The sequence below is a fragment of the Euprymna scolopes genome, chromosome 20, assembly GCF_053919585.1.
Source record: "Euprymna scolopes isolate OS-2025 chromosome 20, ASM5391958v1, whole genome shotgun sequence".
Classification (NCBI taxonomy): domain Eukaryota; kingdom Metazoa; phylum Mollusca; class Cephalopoda; order Sepiida; family Sepiolidae; genus Euprymna; species Euprymna scolopes.
In genome coordinates this window covers 85979181-86003446 of record NC_136501.1, presented here as the reverse complement: position 1 = coordinate 86003446, position 24266 = coordinate 85979181, and the positions used below count along the sequence as shown (strand labels likewise).

Genomic DNA, 24266 nt, shown 5'->3' with positions numbered 1-24266 from the left:
AGTAAAATTGTAACCCTGCATTCTTTGCCAAGAGATTCTACCCTATTTTTTAGGCAATTATATATAAACAGGCAAAAAATTGTCAGGGAAATATGTATATTAGTGTAGGTTCAGTTTTGTATGTAAATTTAATATAAACTGATTGTTTCTGGCAGTGATGATCACCCAGTTCCAAATCAGGTAGCATTTCGGAGGATATGTAATCAATATTTTTTTTAAGAAAAATAAACACATGGCTGCTCATTGATAAGGGATTAACTGCATGGAAGAATTGCAAAAAGACATGGCCTGTGAAAACCCTTATAAATGAATAGATCGGCCAACCCAGGCGATTCTGGTAATTGAGGAATGAGGGGGAGTAGAGGCATGGTCAATATTCAATCATAATATGAGCCCGTAAGAAAAACACTAAATTATTTTATTATAACATAATATATTTTTATTATAACATAATATATTTTTATTATAACATAATATATTTTTTATTATAACACAATATATTTTATTATAACACAATATATTTTATTATAACACAATATATTTTATTATAACACAATATATTTTATTATAACAAAATATATTTTATTATAACATAATATATTTTATTATAACATAATATATTTTATTATAACATAATATATTTTATTATAACATAATATATTTTATTATAACATAATATATTTTATTATAACATAATATATTTCTTCAAAAGAAAAAGTCACCCCTTCTTCCTGTTATCTAAATTTTTTTTGTTTTATTGCTTTTTTTTTTTTTTTTTTTTTTTTTTTTTTTTTACAACCAATTTTTTGCAGGCTGTTTTTTACCTTAAAAAATTGTGTGTGTATGGGAGGAATGTTGTTCATAAGCATAGGATGCAGGGCTCCAATTACACCAAACAGTATTTTATATTGAATAAAGAAGAGACAAAAAAGATAAGACTTACATTTCATTTAAACTGTTTTATAGATTCATTTTTGATAAAACTCAACTAAATTGGAATGTTTTGAAAACATGATTTATGATGTCAGAGTAAATCCAAAGTCCTGGCAGAATTTTCCCAGAAGAAAAAAAAATAAAAATAAAGTTTCTAAAAAGTATATAAAAAAAATCTTCAAAATAATCCACATCAAAGTTATTTTATTTCTCACCTAATATTTGAGCATAATTTGTGTGTAAGAAAAAAAAAAAGAAAAAAAGAAAACTTTCTTTTTAAAGAAAATGCCAGAAGCTTTCTCCCAGACCTAATATTACGCACAGAAATGAGTTCTTATTTAAAAGAAGACACACTAAACAGATTCACACAAACTTTCAGACGTATTTTGTCGCTTCAGACAAACTTGTAATTTTCATGAATTTCCGGTTTGATGTCGTAGACGATATCCAGAAGCTTCAACAGTGCCAATTCTCTGTTCTTCTTCACTTGATGATTCAGCTCTACAATCTTCTTCTGGGTGCCGTCTTGAATACTTTGTTCCATATCGCCGCGAGATCCGAGAACCTGTTTCGTGGGAAAAGAAAAGTATTTTAAATTATTCTCGGCAGCTTTTTTCAGATGTTTCACAGAATAGAATTATAAAGTTGAAAGATGTCAGTTTTCGACACAAGGATGTGTTGGAAATAACTTACTAGCAAGGCGAACTGGTATTTGTTTAGAATGAGGGTACAGATAAAAAAATGTAATATTTTTACTTTAAGACAGAGAGAAAGAGGGCGACAAAAAGGAGGGGGGAGAGAAAGGAGGGGGGAGAGAAAGGAGGGGGGCGAGAAAGGAGGGGGGAGAGAAAGGAGGCTACAGAAAGGAGGGGGGGAAGAAGGCTACAGAAAGGAGGGGGGGAGAGAAAGGAGGGGGGAGAGAAAGGAGGGGGGAGAGAAAGGAGGCTACAGAAAGGAGGGGGGGGGAGAAAGAAGGCTACAGAAAGGAGGGGGGGGGGAGAAAGAAGGCAATAAAAAAGAGGGGGGGAGAAAGAAGGCAATAAAAAAGAGGGGGGGAGAAAGAAGGCAATAAAAAAGAGGGGGGGAGAAAGAAGGCAATAAAAAAGAGGGGGGGAGAAAGAAGGCAATAAAAAGGAGGGGGGAGAAAGAAGGCAATAAAAAGGAGGGGGGAGAAAGAAGGCAATAAAAAGGAGGGGGGAGAAAGAAGGCAATAAAAAGGAGGGGGGAGAAAGAAGGCAATAAAAAGGAGGGGGGGGGAGAAAGAAGGCAATAAAAAGGAGGGGGTGGAGAAAGAAGGCAATAAAAAGGAGGGGGTGGAGAAAGAAGGCAATAAAAAGGAGGGGGGGAGAAAGAAGGCAATAAAAAAGAGGGGGGGAGAAAGAAGGCAATAAAAAGGAGGGGGGGAGAAAGAAGGCAATAAAAAGGAGGGGGGGAGAAAGAAGGCAATAAAAAGGAGGGGGGGAGAAAGAAGGCTACAAAAAGGAGGGGGGGAGAAAGAAGGCTACAAAAAGGAGGGGGGGGGAGAAAGAAGGCTACAAAAAGGAGGGGGGAGAAAGAAGGCTACAAAAAGGAGAATAAAGGGAGATAAAAAAGGAGAATAAAGGGAGATAAAAAAGGGAGGGAGGGAAGAGGGTGATAAAAAAGGGAGGGAGGGAAGAGGGTGATAAAAAAGGGAGGGAGGGAAGAGGGTGATAAAAAAGGGAGGGAGGGAAGAGGGTGATAAAAAAGGGAGGGAGGGAAGAGGGTGATAAAAAAGGGGGGGAGGGAAAGAGAGTAACAGCTTTTCTTTATATTATAGATGTGACATATGATAGAGTGTGAAATTCTTCCTTAAAGTTAATCTGATGGTCATGCAAAAAAATAGGATTGTGAAAATATTAAATTAGTTTTGTACAATAAACTGATTGACTGAATGTTTCAGTGTTTATATTTAACTTTATCTGATTAACAATTTATTATGAGAAAATATCTACCAAAAAAATTAATTTTTATACCACAAATTTACCAAAAAAACAAAAATGGATCATCAATAAAAATTCAGGTTAAAAAAAAAACAAAAAAACTTACTTTGTTTTCATATTCTTTGTATTTAGCTTCATATTCAGCTTTGAAATTTTCTATTTCAACCTGAGCTTCTTCTTTCGCCTGCCTTAGACGCCTCGCTTTTCCTGGAAAAACGAAGAAAAAAAAGTTTTAATATATTATTAACTAACTTCACCTATGTAACAATGCCTGGGATTGTCAAATATCATATTAGTTTTAATTTTGAAATTAAAAATGGACACAAGTGCACTTTAACTTGCTGAAAGTATTTTTTTGATTTCATTTATGGAAAAGTTATGAGTGGAAAGGAAAGATAATCCAAAATTAATGCCTGTTTAAAAAATTCATACATATTAAAATATTCTAAATTGCCTAAATAAAAATCTGGTTGATGTACGTAACCATGACAGAAAATATTGTTCCCCAAAAATAAAATCGATCAAGTAACTTTATTTTTAAATATAAATTTTGTGGATAAGCAAACAGCGACAATATTGCAAGGCCATCTTGAAAACTGGCTGAAAAGGAGGAGAACTCAAAATAATTCAAACTTGCAAAATTTTACAAAGTCACTCTTAACATGAGGGCATTGGAAAAACTCAAATTTGCTTAAAAATGATTTCCTTTATAAAAATAAAATTACTAAATTAACTTAAGTGATTTTTGGTGCACAACATTTTTTTCTACTATAGGTACGTACATTTTTCTTTATCTTTATTTTTTAATATAAGAAAAATTCTGGATGAGGACTAAATGACTTAATAGACTAGCAGGATTACCCAGCATCCAAATTTTTATAAATTATCTAGATTACAGAAAAATGTTTTTTAAATAGTAAAATGAAAAAATTTCTTAAACATCAAAGTTCATTTTGAGACAAAAACAAACAGAGATAAAATAATTATACTCCGGTTGAGATTCAAACTCTCCGAGGTATATTAACGGAATGATCCATGAAAGAAAATGCAAAAGGAAGACACTGTTTTTATTAAGCATTAATCTCCAATGAAATGAAAAAACAATTTAATACTTTTTTCTTACTCTTTTTTCACCTCAAAAATACAAGGCCACTTAGATGTAGGGGGTTATGATTTGAGATCATGTCATGTAGAAGCGAGATGTTAATATCAAACTTCTGCATTTTAGTACAATCAGGAAGGGAATTTCAAAGTCTAGCAATCCAAAGGAAGAAACTAATAGAGTAGAAAGCTTTTTGGCATCTAGGGAATTCAACAGTGAAAGGGTGGGATTTTGCTGCTTTTTGGGCTAGTCGGGAGTTTGTATGTCGAGGAGATACAAGTGCTATCAATTCATCAGAGCACATTCCATTAGAGTACTTGTAAAAACAGAGTAATCTTTTCTCTTCGCTCACAGTTGAATGTCAGTTAATCGACAGCAATGAACAAAGAAAAAGAAAGGGAAAAATTCAATTTTGAGTTTTCTTTTCTACCAATGAAGATCAGGAAAAAAAAACAAAAAAACAAAAACAAAAAAGCATCTGAGTTTTGGAGATGAGGGTTAATTATTAATATTTGGATTCTCCAGACTACTGTTCTCATCTCGAGTGTAATTTTCACTGTTTCAGCCGATGTAGTCTCTAGCCTTCAGGTGTATCCTTTCATTAGTCATGAGCAAGTTGAAGTCTTAAATAATTCGCAATTGTATTTTGAATGTTGCCCGCACTGAGAATTGAACCTTCAACCTCTAGAAGAGTGCAACTTTACAACTGAATTTTATGAAGTACTTTATCCACTGTGCTATTGATCCTTGCGATTTCGACAAGATACATCTAAAAAAAAAAAAAAAAAAAAAAAAATTCTCCTCTGACTGGATACTCGATAATACAAAAAAAAAAAAATCTGCTATTAAATTAGTACTTGGTAATTTGGGTGACAGCATCAGAACTTCCTTGAGGATAAGGAAGTTCTCCACCTTCCTTTATTTATGACTAATAAAAAGATGAAATGTTGTTCAGGATTAAATATAAAAATTGATGAAATCGATTGGAAATAAAAAATTTTTTTCAACAACATGAACTAATATTTGCCATAAATGAATGAAACAGATTTTGTATGTAGCTTATACTTAAAAAAGTATGGGGAGGAAAATTGACTTTATATAAAACTAGTAGGGCTACTCAGCGTAAACATAAAGAGAAAATAGAAAAGGTTAAAAAGTGTGTAATATTTTTATGTTAAAACTTCTATCACTACTTCTCCTTCTCGCAATACATCTCTCCCTCCCCCACTTATCAGTTTTTTCTACACCCATCGACAATTTAACAGACTAACATATAAATGTATATTTGTGAATGTGTACAAAAGCTGATTTACACCTGCCAAATTCAATTTTTTTTAAATTTGACGCTTTAACTATTTTTACTGGTTAAAAACCAAATTGAATTTGTGCGACAGGTCCAAATCCCCTATATATCAAGTTTCAAGTCTGTAAGCAAAAATTGATAGGAGTTTGGGAAAGATCATTCCACACAGACAAGGTTACTTTTATACACACGATTTGCTAGAACGTTTTTATCGTAAATGCTACGCAATTATATACAATGTAGAAAATATGGTGATAATTCTCTATTTTTAAAAAGAATACCATTCAAAAATCTAACGTGATGAAGTGTTTTTTAACCATTTCATGAGTAAACTTCAAATTGCCATAGCTTACCTTTTTTTTTTTTTATTTAAAAAAAAAAAAAAAAAAAAAAACATTAAATATGATTTCATGTAATACTAGCCTGGGTGCCTGGCATTGCCCGGATGTTTGGAGGTGTGTGTTGAGCAAAAAAAAAAAAAAAAAAAAAGGTGGTAGTAAGCAGGCAGGCTCAAACCCATACTGCAAAGGAGGGAAAAAAAAAAAAAAGTGTTGTGCCCATCACCAAACCGGAAGTGACGTAGGTTTAAATTAAGGCTAGACAATTGAAAAGAGGGGATGACTTCTGAAAATATCGGCAAAAAAAGCGACTCCTCTTTGTAGAAAAATGCCCAGTTGAGGATGAAGGAATTAATGTTTTTAGCAAATTTTTCGATATTTGTTATCCGAAGGGTTGCACTTCAAAATGATATCAATCTCGTGAAAATCTGTCGCCTCTGTCAAAAGATTTTGTGAGACATACATACAAACATACATGCATACATTTAAACAGACAGATGAGATTATATAATAGACTAGCGGGGGTACCCGGCATTGCCCAGGTGTTTGTAGGTGTGTGTGTGTGTGTGTGTGTGTTGAGGGAGGGTAGATCAAAAAATTAAAAAAAAGTTTTAGTAGGAAGGTAGGCTCGAACCCAAGGAGGGGGGGGTAGATCAAAACAAAACCCGGTTTAAATATTAAAAACAAAAACAAACAAAAAAAAAACAGTGAAAAAGTTTTGGGAGGAGGTAGGCTCGAACCCGAAGCCTCAAGGTTAATAGTCTGATGACATAGCATGACATCACAAAGGGAGGGACTTAAAAAGAGTGGAAAATAAGCATTTAAAAATAAAGGCGGTTTTCTAGGTCAAATCTCACACCATAGCAGCAGCAGAGAAAACGAATTCACAGCGTGAATTTTGTTGTAAGAGAAAAGTGGCCGAAATAAAAGATATTTACGACGTTGTTTCATAAGTGTTAGATATTATGATCTCGGTAGCATATAAAAAGTTATCAGAATGAAAAGCACTCGAAAAAAAGCCTTTGGCGGACATACAGAAAAAATGCACACACAAACACACATTTTGGCTTTTATATATATAGATGTTTTAGAATCGCACAGAGCAACATTTAAAAAAAAAATACATTATAATCAATATTAACTCAGTTTTCTACAAATATTTTGAATATAGGGTGATGCCCCCACCCCTGGGCCAATCATGAACTCCTTAATAAAATTAACAATCCTTTCTGTAATCCAACTATATTTGGAACAAGTAAATTCAAGTCCATATTTTACTTGCCCACCAAAGTTAAATCACGAATGTTCAACAATCTTATTACCATTCAATAAATACACTTAGATACTAGATGCAAAATGGTTAATAAACGATACACTTTTCGCTTGAGCATGATGGCCCTCTTCAGTTTAGGAACAATTAGGACAGCTTTCATAGACATATTCTTTGAGATAACTCCAGATTAAAATCTGGTGTAGTAAGGTCCGGTGAATGAAACCTTTTCAGGATCACATCTACTGATGAGATGGTCACCAAAGTGCCCACACTCTCCATCATTGAGTGGTGTTAAAACAATTTGATAATTTGATATTTATACTAAAACTTGGTGGACAAGTCAGATAGAGATTGAAGTTTATTTATATTAAATATGGTTGATTGCTGAAATTATGAGAATTTTATTAACGATTCCATGAGTGGCATTTTTGAGGGAAGACTACCCAGTATTATTATCGACTAGCATTGCCGAGAATATAGTGAAATAATTTTAGTTTAATTTTTATTTGCTTGCACATTCTTAAACTCAAGACAGACAACTCCTATTATATTCTTCAATTCACAATGAATCTCCTGTTGATTTTTTATTTTTAGGTGATTGTTAAAAATGCCTCATACTACCAGTTGTTTGGATCAGACTAAGTAATTTTTACATAGTAACTAATGGTTGCCAATAACATGGTACAACAATAACAAATGAAATTTGGCTAGTCAAAATTAAAGTTTGATTTGTCAGCTAATATAATATTTATATCTGAATATGTTAGATATTAAAAGACATGGCATTCACCCTAGATGTGTTGAACTGGCTTCCCCCAAAGATGGAAATTTATAGGGAATATCAAATTCACAAGTGATCTCCAATATGGGACGATTACAACAAAGTATTTGTAGTTCTTGCAGGAAGGGATCAATATCTTCCTACATACAGCACCTATTATTTCCAAATTGTCGCCCATCCGTTTCTGACCAGGCTCAATGTTGTTTAACTTGAGTAATCTAACAAGAACCGATGTATCAATGTGATCATGCCGTAGATATGTTATATATTCTCATAAATTAAACTATTTCTCCTCAGAGTTAATCATGTTCTTTGGAGTTTAGCTTTCTTGAAACTATTCCACAAAACCAATAAACTTTGTAGAATAGTTTCAAGAATAGTTTCCATTGAATAAAAGCAAACAAAATGTTTGAATGTAGTCGTGCAATTCTTGCTAATTATTTTGAACGAGCTGGTCTACCCGGCATTGAACAGAGCGACAAAATAGAAGAGGTTAAAAAGTGTATGTAACACCTTCAGGTGTTTGAGGTTTTAAAAAAAATGAATTTCAGCAGAAAGCATTATTACATACTTGACTTGTCTTTTCCCAATTTAAATTTAAAAATATTGCCATAAATTCTCGATTGGGTTCAAGTCCGGGGACTGACTAGGCCATTACAAGACATTAACGTTATTTTCAATGAACCATTTCTTTGTAGATCTAGAGATATGTAGGATTATCTTGTTGAAAAATCCAATTGGCATTCACCTTACCATTTATTATTGATATTACACCAACACCTTTTACAGAAAAACATCCCCATATCATGATACTGCCATCAAACTTTACAGTTGGCACTGTGTTTTTTGGTAATTAGATTTCACAGTCCTTCCTCCATACATGATTTTGATAATTATGACCAACCAACTATTTCAGTTTGATTTGTCAATAGTACCTTTCCCCAAAACATACATTCTTTATCCTTATCCTGTAATGAATTTTAACCTAGCATGTCCGTGTCATTTCAAGAGGAGTGGAGTTTTCCTTATGGTGCATGATTTCAGACTGTTTCTGTGTAGTTCATTACTTATTGTACGCTTTCTTATTTTAATCCCACATGTACTCAACTGTTCCTGCAGCTCTTCTTGGGTGACCAACACTGTTTGGAGTCCTAAACCGTGCAATAGACGAAGCAATTATAGTAAAAGAAATATTCAGGTTACTAGAAATCTTTCTGTAACTGTTCCCATCTTCCCGAAGAGACAAAATCAGTTGCTTTTGTGAAATAGTCAATTCTTTACCTTTAGACATTATTAGCACCTTCTCGTAAGGCTAGCAATTTCAGAATGTTCTGATAATGGCTAATAGCGTTAACTATAGTTATTGATAACATTACTCGAACATTCTAGAATATATTACCCATAAATATTTGTTAAAATTGATTTGTACGAATACTTTTTTCACCCCTTAGAATGAAAATAATGCATTAAATTGTGTTAAAATAAAAATTAAGTTTATTATTTTTTTAGTAGTATGTATCTTTCTTTATGCATAAAATGTATTGAATTTTTAAGGTTTTACATACATTAAAATACAATTTTTTATGTGTACGAATATTTGTTTCACCCACTGTATCTCTTTCTCCCCATTTTCCCCGTTCCTCTTCCCAACTCCCCCTTTTTTGTTGCCCAGCCCATTCTTCTCTGGACGGATATACAGACAGACAATATATATTGTATATAATAGATTCCTCAAGGAATGAGCTGCCATTTTCTTTTCAAAGTAATAAAAAAAAAAAAAATGAATAAATAAAAAATGAACAGACTCCTGGATACAACCTGGTCCAATTAACCCCCCCCCCGCCCCACACACACAGAATAAATACTTTGTCCTAATTTTTAGATATTTATCTGGGGCACTGCTGATAAAGAACTAAACTAAAGATAAAAACCAACCTTGTGGCTCTTTGTTCTGTAGTTTTTGATTTTTAGCTGGACATATACACACTGTCCTTTATAAAATAGATGGTCAAAGGAAGGGAGATGTGGAGGGGGGTTGAATTAAAAATAGATCAAATCATGAGAAAGGAAACTATTTACATGAATATGCACAACAGGTTGACAACTTGCCGAGATAAAAACCTTTCTCTTGTTTTAATTAAGATAAAATAAACAAACAAAATAAACAATATTCACAATATCGCTTTTGTTCTCATACCTGTAGGACTTCAACCACCGCAGACTAAGGTTATTCATCAAGGTTAGATAAGGTTTCAACTAAAATCTTAACATTGTCGTTCATGAAAAAAAAAAAAATATTCAATTAAAAATTACTTCAACCACAAACCAAATTTAGCTAGATGTAACTGACCTGTTAGGTCACAACAACTGCCACCATTTCTATTTTGAAATATTTATTTGCACAAAATATAAAAATACATAATGAACAAATTAGGCACAAGGCCATTAAAAAAAAAAAAAAGTGAACTTATTTTGTTATCTAATTTAAATACATGTTTGTAGTGTGTACAGGTTTGGTGGTTTTGTTTTACGGCATAGCAACCCATTTCAGGTTATTTAATGCCAAATCCAATAATTTTAGAAAAAGTTTAATATCTTCAAATATTTATGGTGTTTGTTCAGTTTGGTTGTTTCCTAGAGAAAAAATGTTTTTGTTTTAGACTTTGCAGAACATGATTGAGTTTTGCAAAGTGAAAAGACAAAAACATCAATGTTTGGTGCATTTTAGATCAGGAAGTCAGTAATTTCAGAAATTCGGTGTGTACCTTTACACCTACGGAAAATGAATGACAATGTTGAAAAGTAGTTCACAAAGACAAAGAAATCAGCACATTGTAGAGGGGATGTATGCAAAAGCCGAGAGAGAAATTGGGGATTTGTTCAGGTAATCATAAATTTTTACCACTAATTAGAACAATTGAAACAGATTTTTTTTTTCAAAACAATTCAATCTTATGATCAAAGTATACTCGAGTATGTATTTTGTGTTATTAAAGTACAAAAAAACATTTAGAATAAAAACACACATCGATTAATATGAATATAACAATAGATTACAAAATTATTTTATACTTATGAAACAAAGTTAAACCAGTTTTAATAAAGATTGAAAATAAGGAAATTAAAACTTTTGTTTTCGTTTCTTTGCTCTTTTTTTCAGTTCTATCTTCAGTCATTGTATATAAAAAGAACAGACTTTTAAAAAGCAACGGCCTTCTATTAATAAGTAACCTATTTAAGTCGGTCAAGAAAGAAACATTTGAATATTTGATGATTATGTAGAAAGTATTTTTCCTACAATAGACACAAAGTGATGATCCGTGGTCATAGTGTGAGAATACTTTCAGAAAGAGGCAAGTTCTGTTCAGTTTGGGGAAAACGTATCTGAAGCAAATCAAATTTTTGGGTACACAAGAATTGCAGGTAAATTGCAAGTAGGTTGAGAGATGATAACTAGTTTTAGTGTAAGCATTCTACCAAGATGTGAATGACAAATGAAAAAAAAAAAAAAAATTGAAATGGAGACGGATTTTTTTTTTTTTTTTTTTTTTTAAACTTTGGGAGCCATAGTCTCATATGTTTTAGAGCAAGGCAGAACAAAAATAAAAAAGCATATTTTCTTAAACAGCTGCACCAAGTTTCAATGGGGTGGATCTGTTTAAGAAAACAGAAAGACACTAAGTTCATATGTGTATGTTTGGGGGAGGGCAGGATGTTATCTAATATATAAATCTCACCTGTTTGTTTAAATGTATGTTTATATGTCATCCTAAAACTTTCGACAGAGGCAACGGATTTTCACAAAATTGGTATTGTTTTGAAACTCAACGCTTTGGACGACAAATATCGAAAAATTGGCTAAAACCATTAATTCCTTCACTCAACTGGGCACTTTTCTACAGGGAAGGGTCGCTTTTTTCACTGATATTTTCGAAGGCCCCTCTCTTTTCAATTGACTAGCCTTAATTTAAACCTTTGCCACTTCCAGTTTGGCAATGAATGCAACAGCAAAGACGTCACATTTTTTTTTTCTTTTTTCACATTCTTTTCCTCCTTCGCAGTACGGGTTCGAGCCTGCCTACCTACTACCACTTTTTTTTTTGCTCAACACACACGGGAACCCAGGCTAGATCTTTGATAAAGCAAAAGTCATCTACCCCCCTCCTACTCTCTTCATGAATTGTTTGAAGTCTTAGTCTTCACAGCAAAATTAACATTTTTAGAGGCAAAGAGGAAAAATCATCTTTGTTAAAAAAGAAAAAAAAAAAAAACACAGATTTCAATTAAAAAAAAAATCCAATGGCATCAATTTTTTTTAATAAGCATAAAAGTGTAAATTTTAGCCATTTCAACCCGAAAGGCACCCCTACGGGAACAACCAGAGTTTTCCTAGAAAATCCGTTCTGTTACTTTTTTACTCATATCATGTTTATGCAAAATTTTAAAAAATTCCAAGGTGTAGTTATTGAGAAAAGTGCGGACAGACAAACGGACAAGGGTGAATATACAGGTCCACCTTCCTTTTGTCGGGGACCAAGAAAAAAAAAATAAAACCACACACACACAGATTTGAATTAAAAAAAATAATAAATAAATAAAAAATAAAAAAATAGGGAGACCTCACAATGGAGGATTAATAATTTGAGTGGAAATCTTTTTTTGGATTATCAAAAAGATAGCGGAGACCTTATATGTAAGACAATGGAGATGGAGAACCGAGATGTGGAGAAAGTATATTTTGATGACGAGGCTATTGTAGTTGTTCAGGAGTTTTGTCACTTTGAAGAATTTATCAGGCATGTGTACACACTGATGACGTATGCAAGTGATACCCAAGTGATGCGAATGTGATGCATGGAAAGAATATGATAGATGTGCAATAAGAGTCTTAAAAACAGGTCTGAATCTAATAAACGCAGATGGAGATTAAATTTGGAGACTATAGAAAGATGTATTGCAACGTTGCCATTACATACAATCAAGAGGAAAAATAAATAAAAATCCAGGTCGGCATTTTTTCTTTCTCAGAAGTTTTATTATTACCTTTATAATTGTTGGTACACCACTTAAAATTCTCACCATCGTCCATCTCACCCAGTATATACTTTTCCTCTCCAACCCCACGCTGGCCCATTTCTCGCCTTCGCATTTACACGTCCATTTTCTTTGATGTCTTATTTCTTTCTCCCGAGCACACGTCCTTTTTTTTCTCTTTTTTCAGATGCCAGCTCGTGCACCGTTCCTAATTTGCATATGCCATTTTTTTTTTTCTTACAGCTGCTGCTATTTTCCACTACGCTTATACGCACTGTTACAGTATAAAGAACAGGAAACTTTGTTGGTTTGGTCACATTGAAAGAATGGAAGAAAGTTTCTGGGTTTATAGATGTAGAACAGTTGAAATAGCAAGGTCAATTGGCAAGGGAAAGCCAAGGAAACATGGCAACAGGTGATGAGGATGAGTCTGAGAGAAAGAGGGATAAATAAAGACTTGGCTAAAGATAGGTTATTTCGGAAGTCAATTTCTAAAAAGCTGTTCAACACATGCCAGCATGTAAAATGGATGTTAAACTGATGATGATGATGATGACGACAATAGTGAACTGTGAAGTGGACTGCATCCACGGAAAACATACGTGAACAACGCATTTTTAAGTTTTGTCATTTGAATTATCAACAACATACATATTTCTACTCGTGATAAACATGTCGCTAAGAAACTTTTGCTTTTTGATGTTTTGTTACTCTCCTGATGAAGATGATATGGTGTCAAAATAAAAGTAATATAAAATGTACCCGTTTACACATGTGTTAATATACAGACTCAACACGTTGTAGACTCCATCACAAAGGAGACAAAGACAAGGAATAGGAAAGAAATTCAACTGATTCAGGTTTTAAGAAAATACTTATTCCTCATTCTCCGGCCATGCGTGACTTCACCCACGTCTCTAATGTGGTTGTGACCTCTAGCCTCTCAAGCATACTTTTTCTTTTCTTCCTCTCCATGATGTCAATTTGCACATACCTCAGCATTTGCATACAACTGCTATACGTGCTTTGTTACATTAAGACTTAAATATTTAAAAATACATTGTTAGACTTCTAACCACTTTTGAAACATTTGTCCCCCCCCCCCGAAGGCGTTTTTCCTACATATTTTAAGGACACAAAATACATGCTAAAACATTTCTCAATTTTGGGATTGAGTAATATTTGAAAAAGAAATTGGTGCTAATGTATTAGAGCAGTACGAATTCGAAAAGAAAAATTAATTTGAGATGCTAGAACATAGGTAATCAAAAAATGGTTTGAAATTTGTCTGCCATTTTTTATTTTATACATTAATTAGAATTAATTTTTAAAAATTAAATTTTTTTCCACTATAGTTGATTTTAAATAAATACAAATTTGTCCTAAAAATAATTATTAATATGCATAAAGAAAGCAAAAACAAGCAGTGAATTTGAGACCGTTTTTTGATTGTGTAGGTTTTCGCATTCTATCTTTCAAATTGGTGCTGTTCTAATAAACTAGCACCTGGAAAGTTCCATTCGCATTGTTCTAAGCATAATTTGCAGTTAACTCACCAAGTGATCCATTGTGTCTATCAAACCCTTCCTCCCACATTCTACGTCGTTGACCCCCACCCACCCACTTATTTTATACAGTGTCTATCACTCTCGACATTGATATGTTAATCAACAGAAAACTAAGATAAAGGACAGAATAAAAAGATAGGAATACTTATAAACAATATCATATTTAACTTTTAATTGAGATAAGTAGAAAAAGGCTATTTTCTTTATATATATCTTGTTTTGTTTATTTTTTTAATTAACTGGCTTTATAAACTCACTTTTTTCTAGATTCAAACAATTTAAATCAAGCTAAACGAATGACCTACCAGGTCACATATTTTTCTGTTGTAATTTAAAAAAAAAAAATAGGCATTTTTTACTATAGATAAGAAACCGAAAAATTGGTCAATAAACAAACAAATGTTGAAAGCAAGTTACGCTTTTACCTATCTAGATAAGTTTTTGATGTTTGAACATATTTTAAAGCGTTTATTCATTTTGAAAAGTAGTGTCGAATGTTATGCAAGAACAAGAAAAAAAAAAGGATGACGTGAGAACATCACCTCTTCGGAGTCTCGATAATCATGTAAAACTCGAAAATAAAATAATACTGACAGAAATCCACCTAATAAATGCCACAGTAACATTTATTTGTTATATGCTTGCTTTTTTGACTAATTTTTCGTTCTGCTGTCTAAAGTAAAAAAAAAAATAAATAAATAAATAAAAAATGTCCCAAATATTAATTTAAAAAGAAAAAGTAATATCCTTAGTACTTTTGCAAAAGTTCTGAAATCGCACTAGGTAGTATTTAGTAGCTTTTTTGTTTTTTTAATATTTATGAAAAATCAAGAAAAAAAAATGAGTACAACTTTTTTAGCCCACGTTGAAATGATAATGAATGAATTGTTCGATCAAGTAACAGGTGTACGCAGTGAGAAAAGTACAATTATGAAGGTTCGGTCGACTCCTTTCATATGAATGGAAATTATAATGAAAATTATTCACATATAAAATGTGAGGGGGGAGGGGAGTGATAGAGAAAAAAATGCATTATCTTATCACAGAAGTTAATTTAAAATTTAATTAGACCAAAATCCAAGAAAACTAACTATTTAATATTTGCTACTTGTTTACATTGGTGAGCTTTTAAACCAACACATTTCAGGTGAAAACATTATGTAGAAGAGTAACATGTTTTTGGCAATATTTGTTACTAGCAGTTCAGCTCAGCTTTGCTTGGGTCCTATGTACTGTTCATAACTTGCCCTATGTGTACGTGTGCTTACACTTTAAGATTTCAAATGTTTTAGACCAAAAATTGTCTAAGTAATTTCGACGAGACCGCAGAGGTCAATTTTTTTTTTTAAACTTTGACCCCAATTTTGACCCTTAACATTTATTATTTTGGTCTCAAATCAAAATAACATGTTTTACCCATGTCCAAGTTACCTACATCTAAAATTTCAAGTATTTAGATCAAAAATCAGCGGAGAAATTTGGTAGAATCTGCAAAGGTTAACTCTTTCAACTTTGAACTTTTGCCAGCCAAATTTTCGCCCAAAACTGATGAAAAATCTTGCCGCATGTCTGAATACCCGTTATGTATAAATTTTAAATGTTTAGACCCAAAATTGGCCGAGTAGTTTGCTAGACACAGCAAGGGTCAAATCTTTTGAACTTTGACTCCTTGGAAGCTCATTTTTATCCAAACTGATTAAAAAGCTTGCCCTATCTTTGAATACCCTTTATGTAAAATTTCAAATGTTTAGACCAGAAATTGACCGAGTAATTTGGTAGAGACTGCAGAGATCAATTTCTTCTTTGACCGAATTTTGACCATAACATTTGTTTTGAGCTCAAATCGAATTAAAAAGTTTGATCCATGTTCAAGTAACCTACATTTAAAATTTCAAGTGTTTAGACCCAAAATTGGGTGAGGAGTTTGGTAAAGGTCAAATCATTGAACTTTAACCCCTTGAAAGCCAAATTTCTGTCCGAAAACCGATTAAAAAGATTTTCCCAGATCTCAATACCCATTATGTGAAATCTCGAGTCTCTAGATTGAAAATAGACAGAGTTATTTGGTAGGGAAATGTACACACACACACACACACACACAGATATTTTCACTTTTATAGACATACTAGCATGTGTGTCCGGTGTTGCTCGGGTGTTTGGAGGTGTATGTTGAGCAAAAAAAAAAAATAAAATCAAAAACGGTCAATTTTTTTAAACTTTGACTCCTATTATGACCCCTTAACATTTTGGGCTCAAATCAAGTTATTAAGTTAGATCCATGTCCAAGGAACCTATATCTAAAATTTCAAGTGTTTAGACCCAAAATTGTCGGAGGAGTTTGGTAGAGTTCTCAAAGGTCAAATTGTGTAACTTTGACCCCTTAACAGCCAAATTTTTGTCCGAAAACCGATCACATAGATTTTCCCAAATCTTAGTACCCTGTATATCCAATTTCGAGTCTGTAGACTAAAAATTGACAGTTATTGCATTGGGAAATGTATACACACACACATACATACATATATACAGACACGTTCACTTTTTTAGATATATAGATTTGTTTCTGGACCACATTTTTACAGGTGTCATATTATAAATTTTAAAAAAAAAAAAAAAATGATGAAAAATGATCCAGTAGAAAAAGAAAAGTGAAAATAAATTTATCGAATTATCCAATTTTATTGTACGTTTTAATGTGGAAGAGTTGTGCGACCAATTCAGTACGACAAGCTCACTTATCTCCCTTGACTTAAGGGGTTCGCCATTTTTAAACAGAATGTAATTGTGGATTACATTTTTGTTAAAAATACAAGGTCATTGAAAACTCCCTATTTTGAAATACAATTTATTTTTGAAATAATTTATAAAATTCATGAAAGGATTTGTATTCAAAATTCAACATTGGCGTTTTCATTTGCTACCAGCTTTTGAAGTCAACCAGGAATTGCCTCAACTGATTTCACAAGAAACTCTTGCAAGTTCTTCTAAATTTCTTGGTTTTGGTTGAGTAGACCAAAGAGAAAAAGTCGCAGACCATTAAGTCAGGACTTCTGACTGGCCATTCGTGCAGACCGCAACAACCCATCCATCTTCCAGGGAATTGGGCATTCAGCCATTCATAAACAACAATAGCAAAGTATGGAGGTACCTCACTATGTTGAGATGAAATTTGGCCAATTATTAGTGCTTGGGACAATATTGAAGATTTAATTTCTATGCAAGTTGGAGCTTCTCCACAGGTGTTTCTTGTGAAATTAGTTGATGCGATTCCTGGTCAACTTGAAAAGCTGATGGCAAATGAAGGCGCCACTATTAAATTTTGAATACAAGTCCATGCATTATAGTTTCTTATATTCATTAATTGTGTAAATCATTTCAAAAATAAATTGTATGTATTTTAAAATCCGGAGTTTTCCATCACCCTGTATATCTAGCATATATTTTACTGGATCATTTTTCGTAATGTTTTAGAATTGATACTAATTTCGACATGACATGTTAGCACGGAATAATGTTTTCACCTGAAATGCGTTGATTTCAAAGATCAATGATAAACAAGCACCAAATATGATTGAAATGAAAAAACTTAATATTAGTTTCCTAAAAGATATTTTTCTATTTAATGACATAAAATACATGCTAAATATTTTTTAGTTCTAAGATTGACTTATGTTTGAAAAATACCAGTGTTAATTCCAACTAGTCATAATTTGTAATTAATTACACAAGCCATACATTTTATTTATTTACGTATTTCTCCCTGGTAATTTCTTACGTTACGTTTTAATGTTTTACACTTTAGAGATAGAATAACCTTTTTTCAGCGTTGCCATCTAATTTACAGTGTGTGCAACACCACAAACACGCATGTAAATTAAATGGCAAAATAATTACTAGTTATGCAAGAAGAATTTAACAGATGCGTTAATTTATGAATTTTCCAATAAAATCTAAGTGGAACAAATAGTGGCCGTGCCAACGTACAACATTCGTTATTCATACGCACAAAAAGTCAACAAATAACTGCTACCAAAGGCAAGAAAAGTTACTTTTCTACTTAACTGATTTTTTTTTTGTGTTTTGAAATATTTTAAAGTGCTTTTAATTTACACTTTTTTACCGATGCCTTCTGAATCTTGTATGATGTATTCAAAATGCCTCAAAATCAACAGAGATTAGCACATTCCTGTAATGATCTGGCCCCTGTTGATTGCGATGTGATGCCAGTTCTGTGCAGTTCTAGGAGGTCCAGTCCCACGCTTTGCCTTCTCTTTTTGAGAAGGCAAAGCCTGGGACTGGACCTCCTAGAACCTCTTTTTGAGGTTATTGCTAATCTTCTGAAGCGCCCTTACCGGAGAAGGCTGACGGGACCCCACCAGGCACTTTTGGCAGCGCAGTGGCAGTGCCTCCTCCTGCGGGGTGCTGAGTTCTCAATCCCATTTTCCGGCCCTAGAGTTCAAGTTCTTGCAGTGGGAGAGAACTAAAACCCTTCAAGATGGTGCCTGATTTACTCGAAGTAAAACTTCAATGTCGTAGATAAAAAGAAAAAAAAATCCACAAAAAGTGCAGCTAATTAACATATCGGTCTAAAATTTAATTTTTAACCGATTTGTATATTTTATTTTTATTTACTTTTCGTTTTTTTTTGTTTTTTTTTAGTTTTTCTAAAGACTTAAATACATCGATGTATTGTACAATATTCAGAAGGCAACTGTACAAAATGTAAATAAAAGCGATTAAAAACACTTTAAACAGGCACAAGAAATAGGCAGTAAGTAGAAAACTTTTCTTGCCTTTAGTAACAGTTATTCTTAACTATTTGCCCCCCCCCCACACACACCTTTTTTTCTTTGTTGAAAATTGTTAACAATCACCCATTCATATTAATCCAACCATTAACCCAAAGTCCAGGATGGTAAATGAAACTATGAGATTGACACATTTAAGTTTTCAAACAATTCATTTAAAACTTTTAAATGGTAGGATTCAATAACAACCATCATACAGGTTTTCTTTTTGTTTCATAAAAACTTTGTACTTCAAACCAGACACCCATCCCCTTAAAAAAAAAAAAAAAAAAAAAAAAATGTTATCGACATAAAATATTTTAAATGATTTCATAGTCACAAGTCACCATTCCAAAGTCACAAGTCAAAAAGAAATGGGTCAATTTTTTTTTTTTTTGTTTTCAACATTTTCTTAGGATTTTGAAAACATATGCAGAAGAATACGGTGCTGAATTATTTAGAAAGCCATTCTTAATATGGCGAGTGGAGATGTGTAACTATTTTGTACTTTCATCTAACAAATAAATAAAAGATACCGTAAAACTTGAAAATAACAATCTGTATTCTGTTAAGTACTAAGATTTAAATATTTAAAAACAAAAATACAGAGAAATCTTTATGGCGTAGATACCCGTCACGGAACTAAAATATCATATTCAAAAATCCACATAAATTGATCACGTAGTTTTTTTTTTTGTTTTTTTTGTAAACTAAAAAAATTAAATTTGGTCAATGTGCACTTGTCCAACTTGCTAAGGGTGTTTATTCCGAAAGCCGTTCTTAACATGTGGAGGTTGAGAGGGTTATTCTGAAAAGCATTTTTTTTTCAACCTCTTCTTGTTAAGGGCGGCTTTCGGGATAAACATCCTTTGCAAGTTGGACAACAAATGCACACTGACCTTAAATCTTATTACCATGTGAGACGTAGTGTTTTGAGCAGCCATCTTTTCTTTTAAAAACGAGACAACTCAATTCGAACTATAGAGGCCTTATAATGGATACATTTACTGTTAAAATATCTAAAAGTCATAATTTTCTACAGATAATACTTGATCAATTTATGTGATTTTTGGAATATGACATCTTCGTCCCGTGACGAGTACGTGATTCCTTGTTTTTTTTTTTTTAGTCCTTTATGCACTTTTGTTACCATGCTATTTTTTTAAATAGTATTTTCTACGATATCTTTTTATTATCATTAAATTGTTAGGTGAAAGTACAGAATAATTACAAAACACGCTCCCCATGTTAAGAATGGCTTTCTAAATACTAACATTATTATTTCAGCCCGGTAACGAAAGTGCATAAGTACCGTTTTTTTTTTTTTAAATAATTCAAAATAAGCACACAAAAACAATTCATTAAATCTGAGTTATTGTGTAATTTTAAATAGCCAATATTTTACTTTAAGTAAAATATTGATTATCAACAAAATTAGACTAAATGGTACTCATCCAGCTGAAATAATAACGTTATTATTTAAAAAGCCATTCTTAACATGGAGAGGGGAGGGTGTTTTGTACCTATTCTGTACTTTAACCTTACAATTGAATAAAAAAAAAACATATCATAAAACTTTAAACTTGGAAATACGATTTAAAAAATAGCGCGACTAAATAATCTAATATTTGTTTAAATGGTTTAAAAGTGTCAGGGGGGGGGAATCCAATCAAAAATACATATTTTAAAAAACCCGCAAGAATTCCAGAATGTACGCGTTCAGGACAAGATCAAAGTGTGGTATCTGTTCATCAAACCGACACTTCATCTTTTGTCCTTGATTAGTAGGAGAAAACCTTTTAGATTGAGGCAATTTCTATTTTTGTTCCAATACACAGTGCCCTTTTGGGGAGCTGGATACTCCCCCCCCCCCCACAATAAAAACCGACCTTTTTCCTTATTTACTTGTTTCCCAGCGAGATATGAGGTTTCCACATTAAAAAGGTGTGTTTGACTCAAACACACCTTTTTAATGTGGAGAAGTTCCAGCTCCCCCAAAAGAGCATTCTGGATTGGGACAGACACTAAAATTGTCCCAGTCTAGAAAGATTTCTCCTTTGCTGAAGGAGGACAAAAAATAAAAAAAAGTTGTTTTTCAATTCGGCCCTCTTGAGTAAATAAGAACCTTGCACGCCCACACAATCGAAACGGATCAAATTAAAAAGAAATATTTATGGATTTAAAGAGAGAAAAAAAAGTGAATATAGATAAAAAAAAAAAAAAAAAATACGAATCGCCATTTGTTGGTAATTTTAGTTCCTGTAATTATTTCATTATTATTTAAATTTTCGCTAAAGTTCACGTCATAAAAAACAGGTGATTGTGCAAAAAAAAAAAAAAAAAAAATTAAGTCAGTTTAAGTGAAAAATAAAACAATTTTAACTGAAAGATATTTAATTAATTAATTGAAAACAACAAGACGTACGTTTTCGTGCCTCGGACACTTTTTCTGCAGCCTTTTTCTCAGCAGCCAACAATTGCTGTATTCCTGCAGATTGACTAGCCATTTTCTTTGGGAAAGGAAATCTTCAAAACGTCTAAATTAAGCAACACGGAGAAGACGACTGATTCCCGTGATCAAACCGGAAGTTCTATGACGATCGCTGTTGGTATGGAGGCCGCTACGTGCTACAATTACTTTTTTTGTATCGAAGCGAATTGTGTCATTTTATCACACATCACGTAACAGCTATCTATCTATCTATCTATCTATCTATCTATCTATCTATCTATCTATCTATCTATCTGTCTGTCTGTCAGTCTGTCTGTTTGTCTGTCGTTATATAAATGTGAGTTAAACAACGTTTGTTTTCTGAAGGTCTTTTTTTCCCATGTACTTTAATAACAAAATATATATATTAAAATATACTTTGGTTCTGGATTGAGTATGTTTGAAAATAAAAAAAATTTAAGTGTCCTAACTAACCTTAATTTATAATTAACTAAACAATTTGTCCGCTTACTTAAAAAAAATTACTTTTTGTATCTCCAAATAAGGTGTATTGCCATTTGGATGTAAGGGACTACTATTTGGGATTATAGTTACAGGGGACTGTGGGGAGTTGAGCCGCAAGATGTCTGTTCACATTACATTTAAAGTTTTGCATTGTCAGGGAAACAAAAAACAGGGAGAGAATTCCAAAATCTAGTAGTCCAAGGGAAGAGTAACCTCAACAGTGAAGGAGTGGGATTTACTGCTTATTGGATTAGTTGGAAGTATGTATGTCGAGCAGGAATAAGTGCTATAAGTTCGTCAAAGCTTATTCCATTAAAATACTTTCCAAACAGAGACAGGAATGCCCATTACGGTAATGGGACAGATGTTGGAACTTGGCCGATAGTGTGGGACCTATTAGATTTGAGACTCTTTTTTGGCTGTTGTCTAAGAGGAAGAGACTAGTGGTAGATGCACTAACCCAGATGTGAGAATAATACTCTATGTATGAGCGAATGGTGGTTTTGTAGATATATAGGATAATCTTGGATGTAATTTTCAAGCATGGTAAAGGGAGGTCACCTTCGTTGAAAAAGCTTTGCAATGTCCTCAATGTATTCATTCCAATTCATGCTGCCTGTGAATTTTAAGCCAAGGAGTTTTAACAATGAGCTCTCAGGTAGCATGTTATTAGCCATGGCTATTGGTGGTTCAGAAGGTTTCTTGCTAAAGGAAAGAAGCTTATTCTAAGTAGCATTAAATGTTACTATCTATTTATGGCCCGATTCCACTATAAACTGAAAGTCGTTTTCTAACGTTGCATTGACTTGGATATGTGTACATTCTGTTTTCCCTCATGTCTATTATAGAGTGTGGTGTCATCAGCAAATATATCCATATCGGACACAATTTTATTAGGGAAGTCGTTTATGCATGTCAGGAATAATAAAGGTGAAAGGATCGACACCTGAAGTTGTGGGGAAAATAGAGAAGGCTTACCACAAAAACATGCTTGCGTCTGTCTGTCATGCAGGCTGAGAAGGAAAAACGAAAAATCCAAGATTGCAACTGTGGTCTTTTAAGGCCCACAGTCTTGAACAGTTCTTGAAAAATCGTGTCTCACACATGATTTTGAGGTGCGCCTGGGAACCATAAAAGCAGGTTGCTGGGGGAGTGAGCAGAAGCGTTCAGACCTGTGTAGAGTGAACATCGTCAGACTTTTCCGAATTTGTTTACATTGGACTTAAAGGCAACAATATTGTAGTCGGTCAAGAAGCAAGCCAGCAGAACAGTGTTCCCTAGGCGGGCAATTCTAAAGAAGAAACGTTCAAACCTGCGTAATGTGAACATCGTCGTGTGACTTTTCTGATTCAAGCTATTTCAGCTTTTTTGTTACGTTATGGATAGGTTCGACCTAAAACTACTTCCAGAGTTCGATGGCTCCACTGCCGACTCCTCTGTAGTCGAGTGGTGAGAAAAGGCCAAATGTGTCTGCAGGCTATGCCAAATAAAGGATCCAGTACTAGTCATCTCGCTAAGGCTCACCAAAGGAGCGTATACCCTCTATCAGTAGCTTAGAAATGAACTTGGCCTGGAGGAGGTTAGAGGCACTATACGCAGCTTTTGTTACAGACCTCTTTGTCGCCTGGAGGCAGTTCACTGAATGGTGGCTTGGGCCAAATGAGACAGTGGATGTGTATGTGGCTGATTTAAGGAAGTTGGCTGCATCGTTCAGTAGAGCGAGCGACCAAATATTAGGATGCACTTTTCTGGCTGGACTCCTGGACAGCACTAGCCGACTGCTGTGAGCATCATCAAGGCTCAGTGAGCTGGGGCTAGACAAGTTGCTTGCCAGAGCTTGGAATATTCTAAAAGACAATACAGATCCGGTTTCAGCAGCCGTGGAAGAATCTGCACTGCCAACAGAAGATGCAAAGTGTTATAAATGTGGAGGCCAAACCATTTTTCCAGAGGCTGCCGAAGCGGTGTGAAGGACGTGCTTGACTGAAGGATACGAAGACGCATGCATTGCTACCAATGTAACAAGTTTGGCCACATAGCGAGAAGTTGTCTGGGAAACAGGCAAGGGGAGTAAGCTATAGTGCCAGTCTTCTTCCCAGATTGACGCTAAACAAGGCGCTACCGGCGGTAAGCATGCATGTTAATGGCTGTGAGCACTTTGCACTTGTAGATACTGGGTGCATACAGACTCTCATGCACAAGGCATGCTGTGATATGTGGGACGAGATGA

At 33.6% G+C, this 24266-nt stretch overlaps 1 protein-coding gene across 1 annotated transcript; it reads right to left on the bottom strand.

Annotated features, from left to right (window-relative positions):
* Nucleotides 1-944: 944 nt before the first annotated feature.
* On the bottom strand, nucleotides 945-21683 carry LOC145241521 (V-type proton ATPase subunit G-like). The gene is made up of 3 exons (XM_080104564.1): nucleotides 21506-21683; nucleotides 3001-3101; nucleotides 945-1498 (listed from the first exon to the last, which is right to left on the bottom strand). The coding sequence occupies exons 1-3, from the start codon at nucleotides 21585-21587 to the stop codon at nucleotides 1328-1330; spliced, it is 354 nt and encodes a 117-aa protein (XP_079960690.1). The 5' UTR covers nucleotides 21588-21683; the 3' UTR covers nucleotides 945-1327.
* Nucleotides 21684-24266: the final 2583 nt, after the last annotated feature.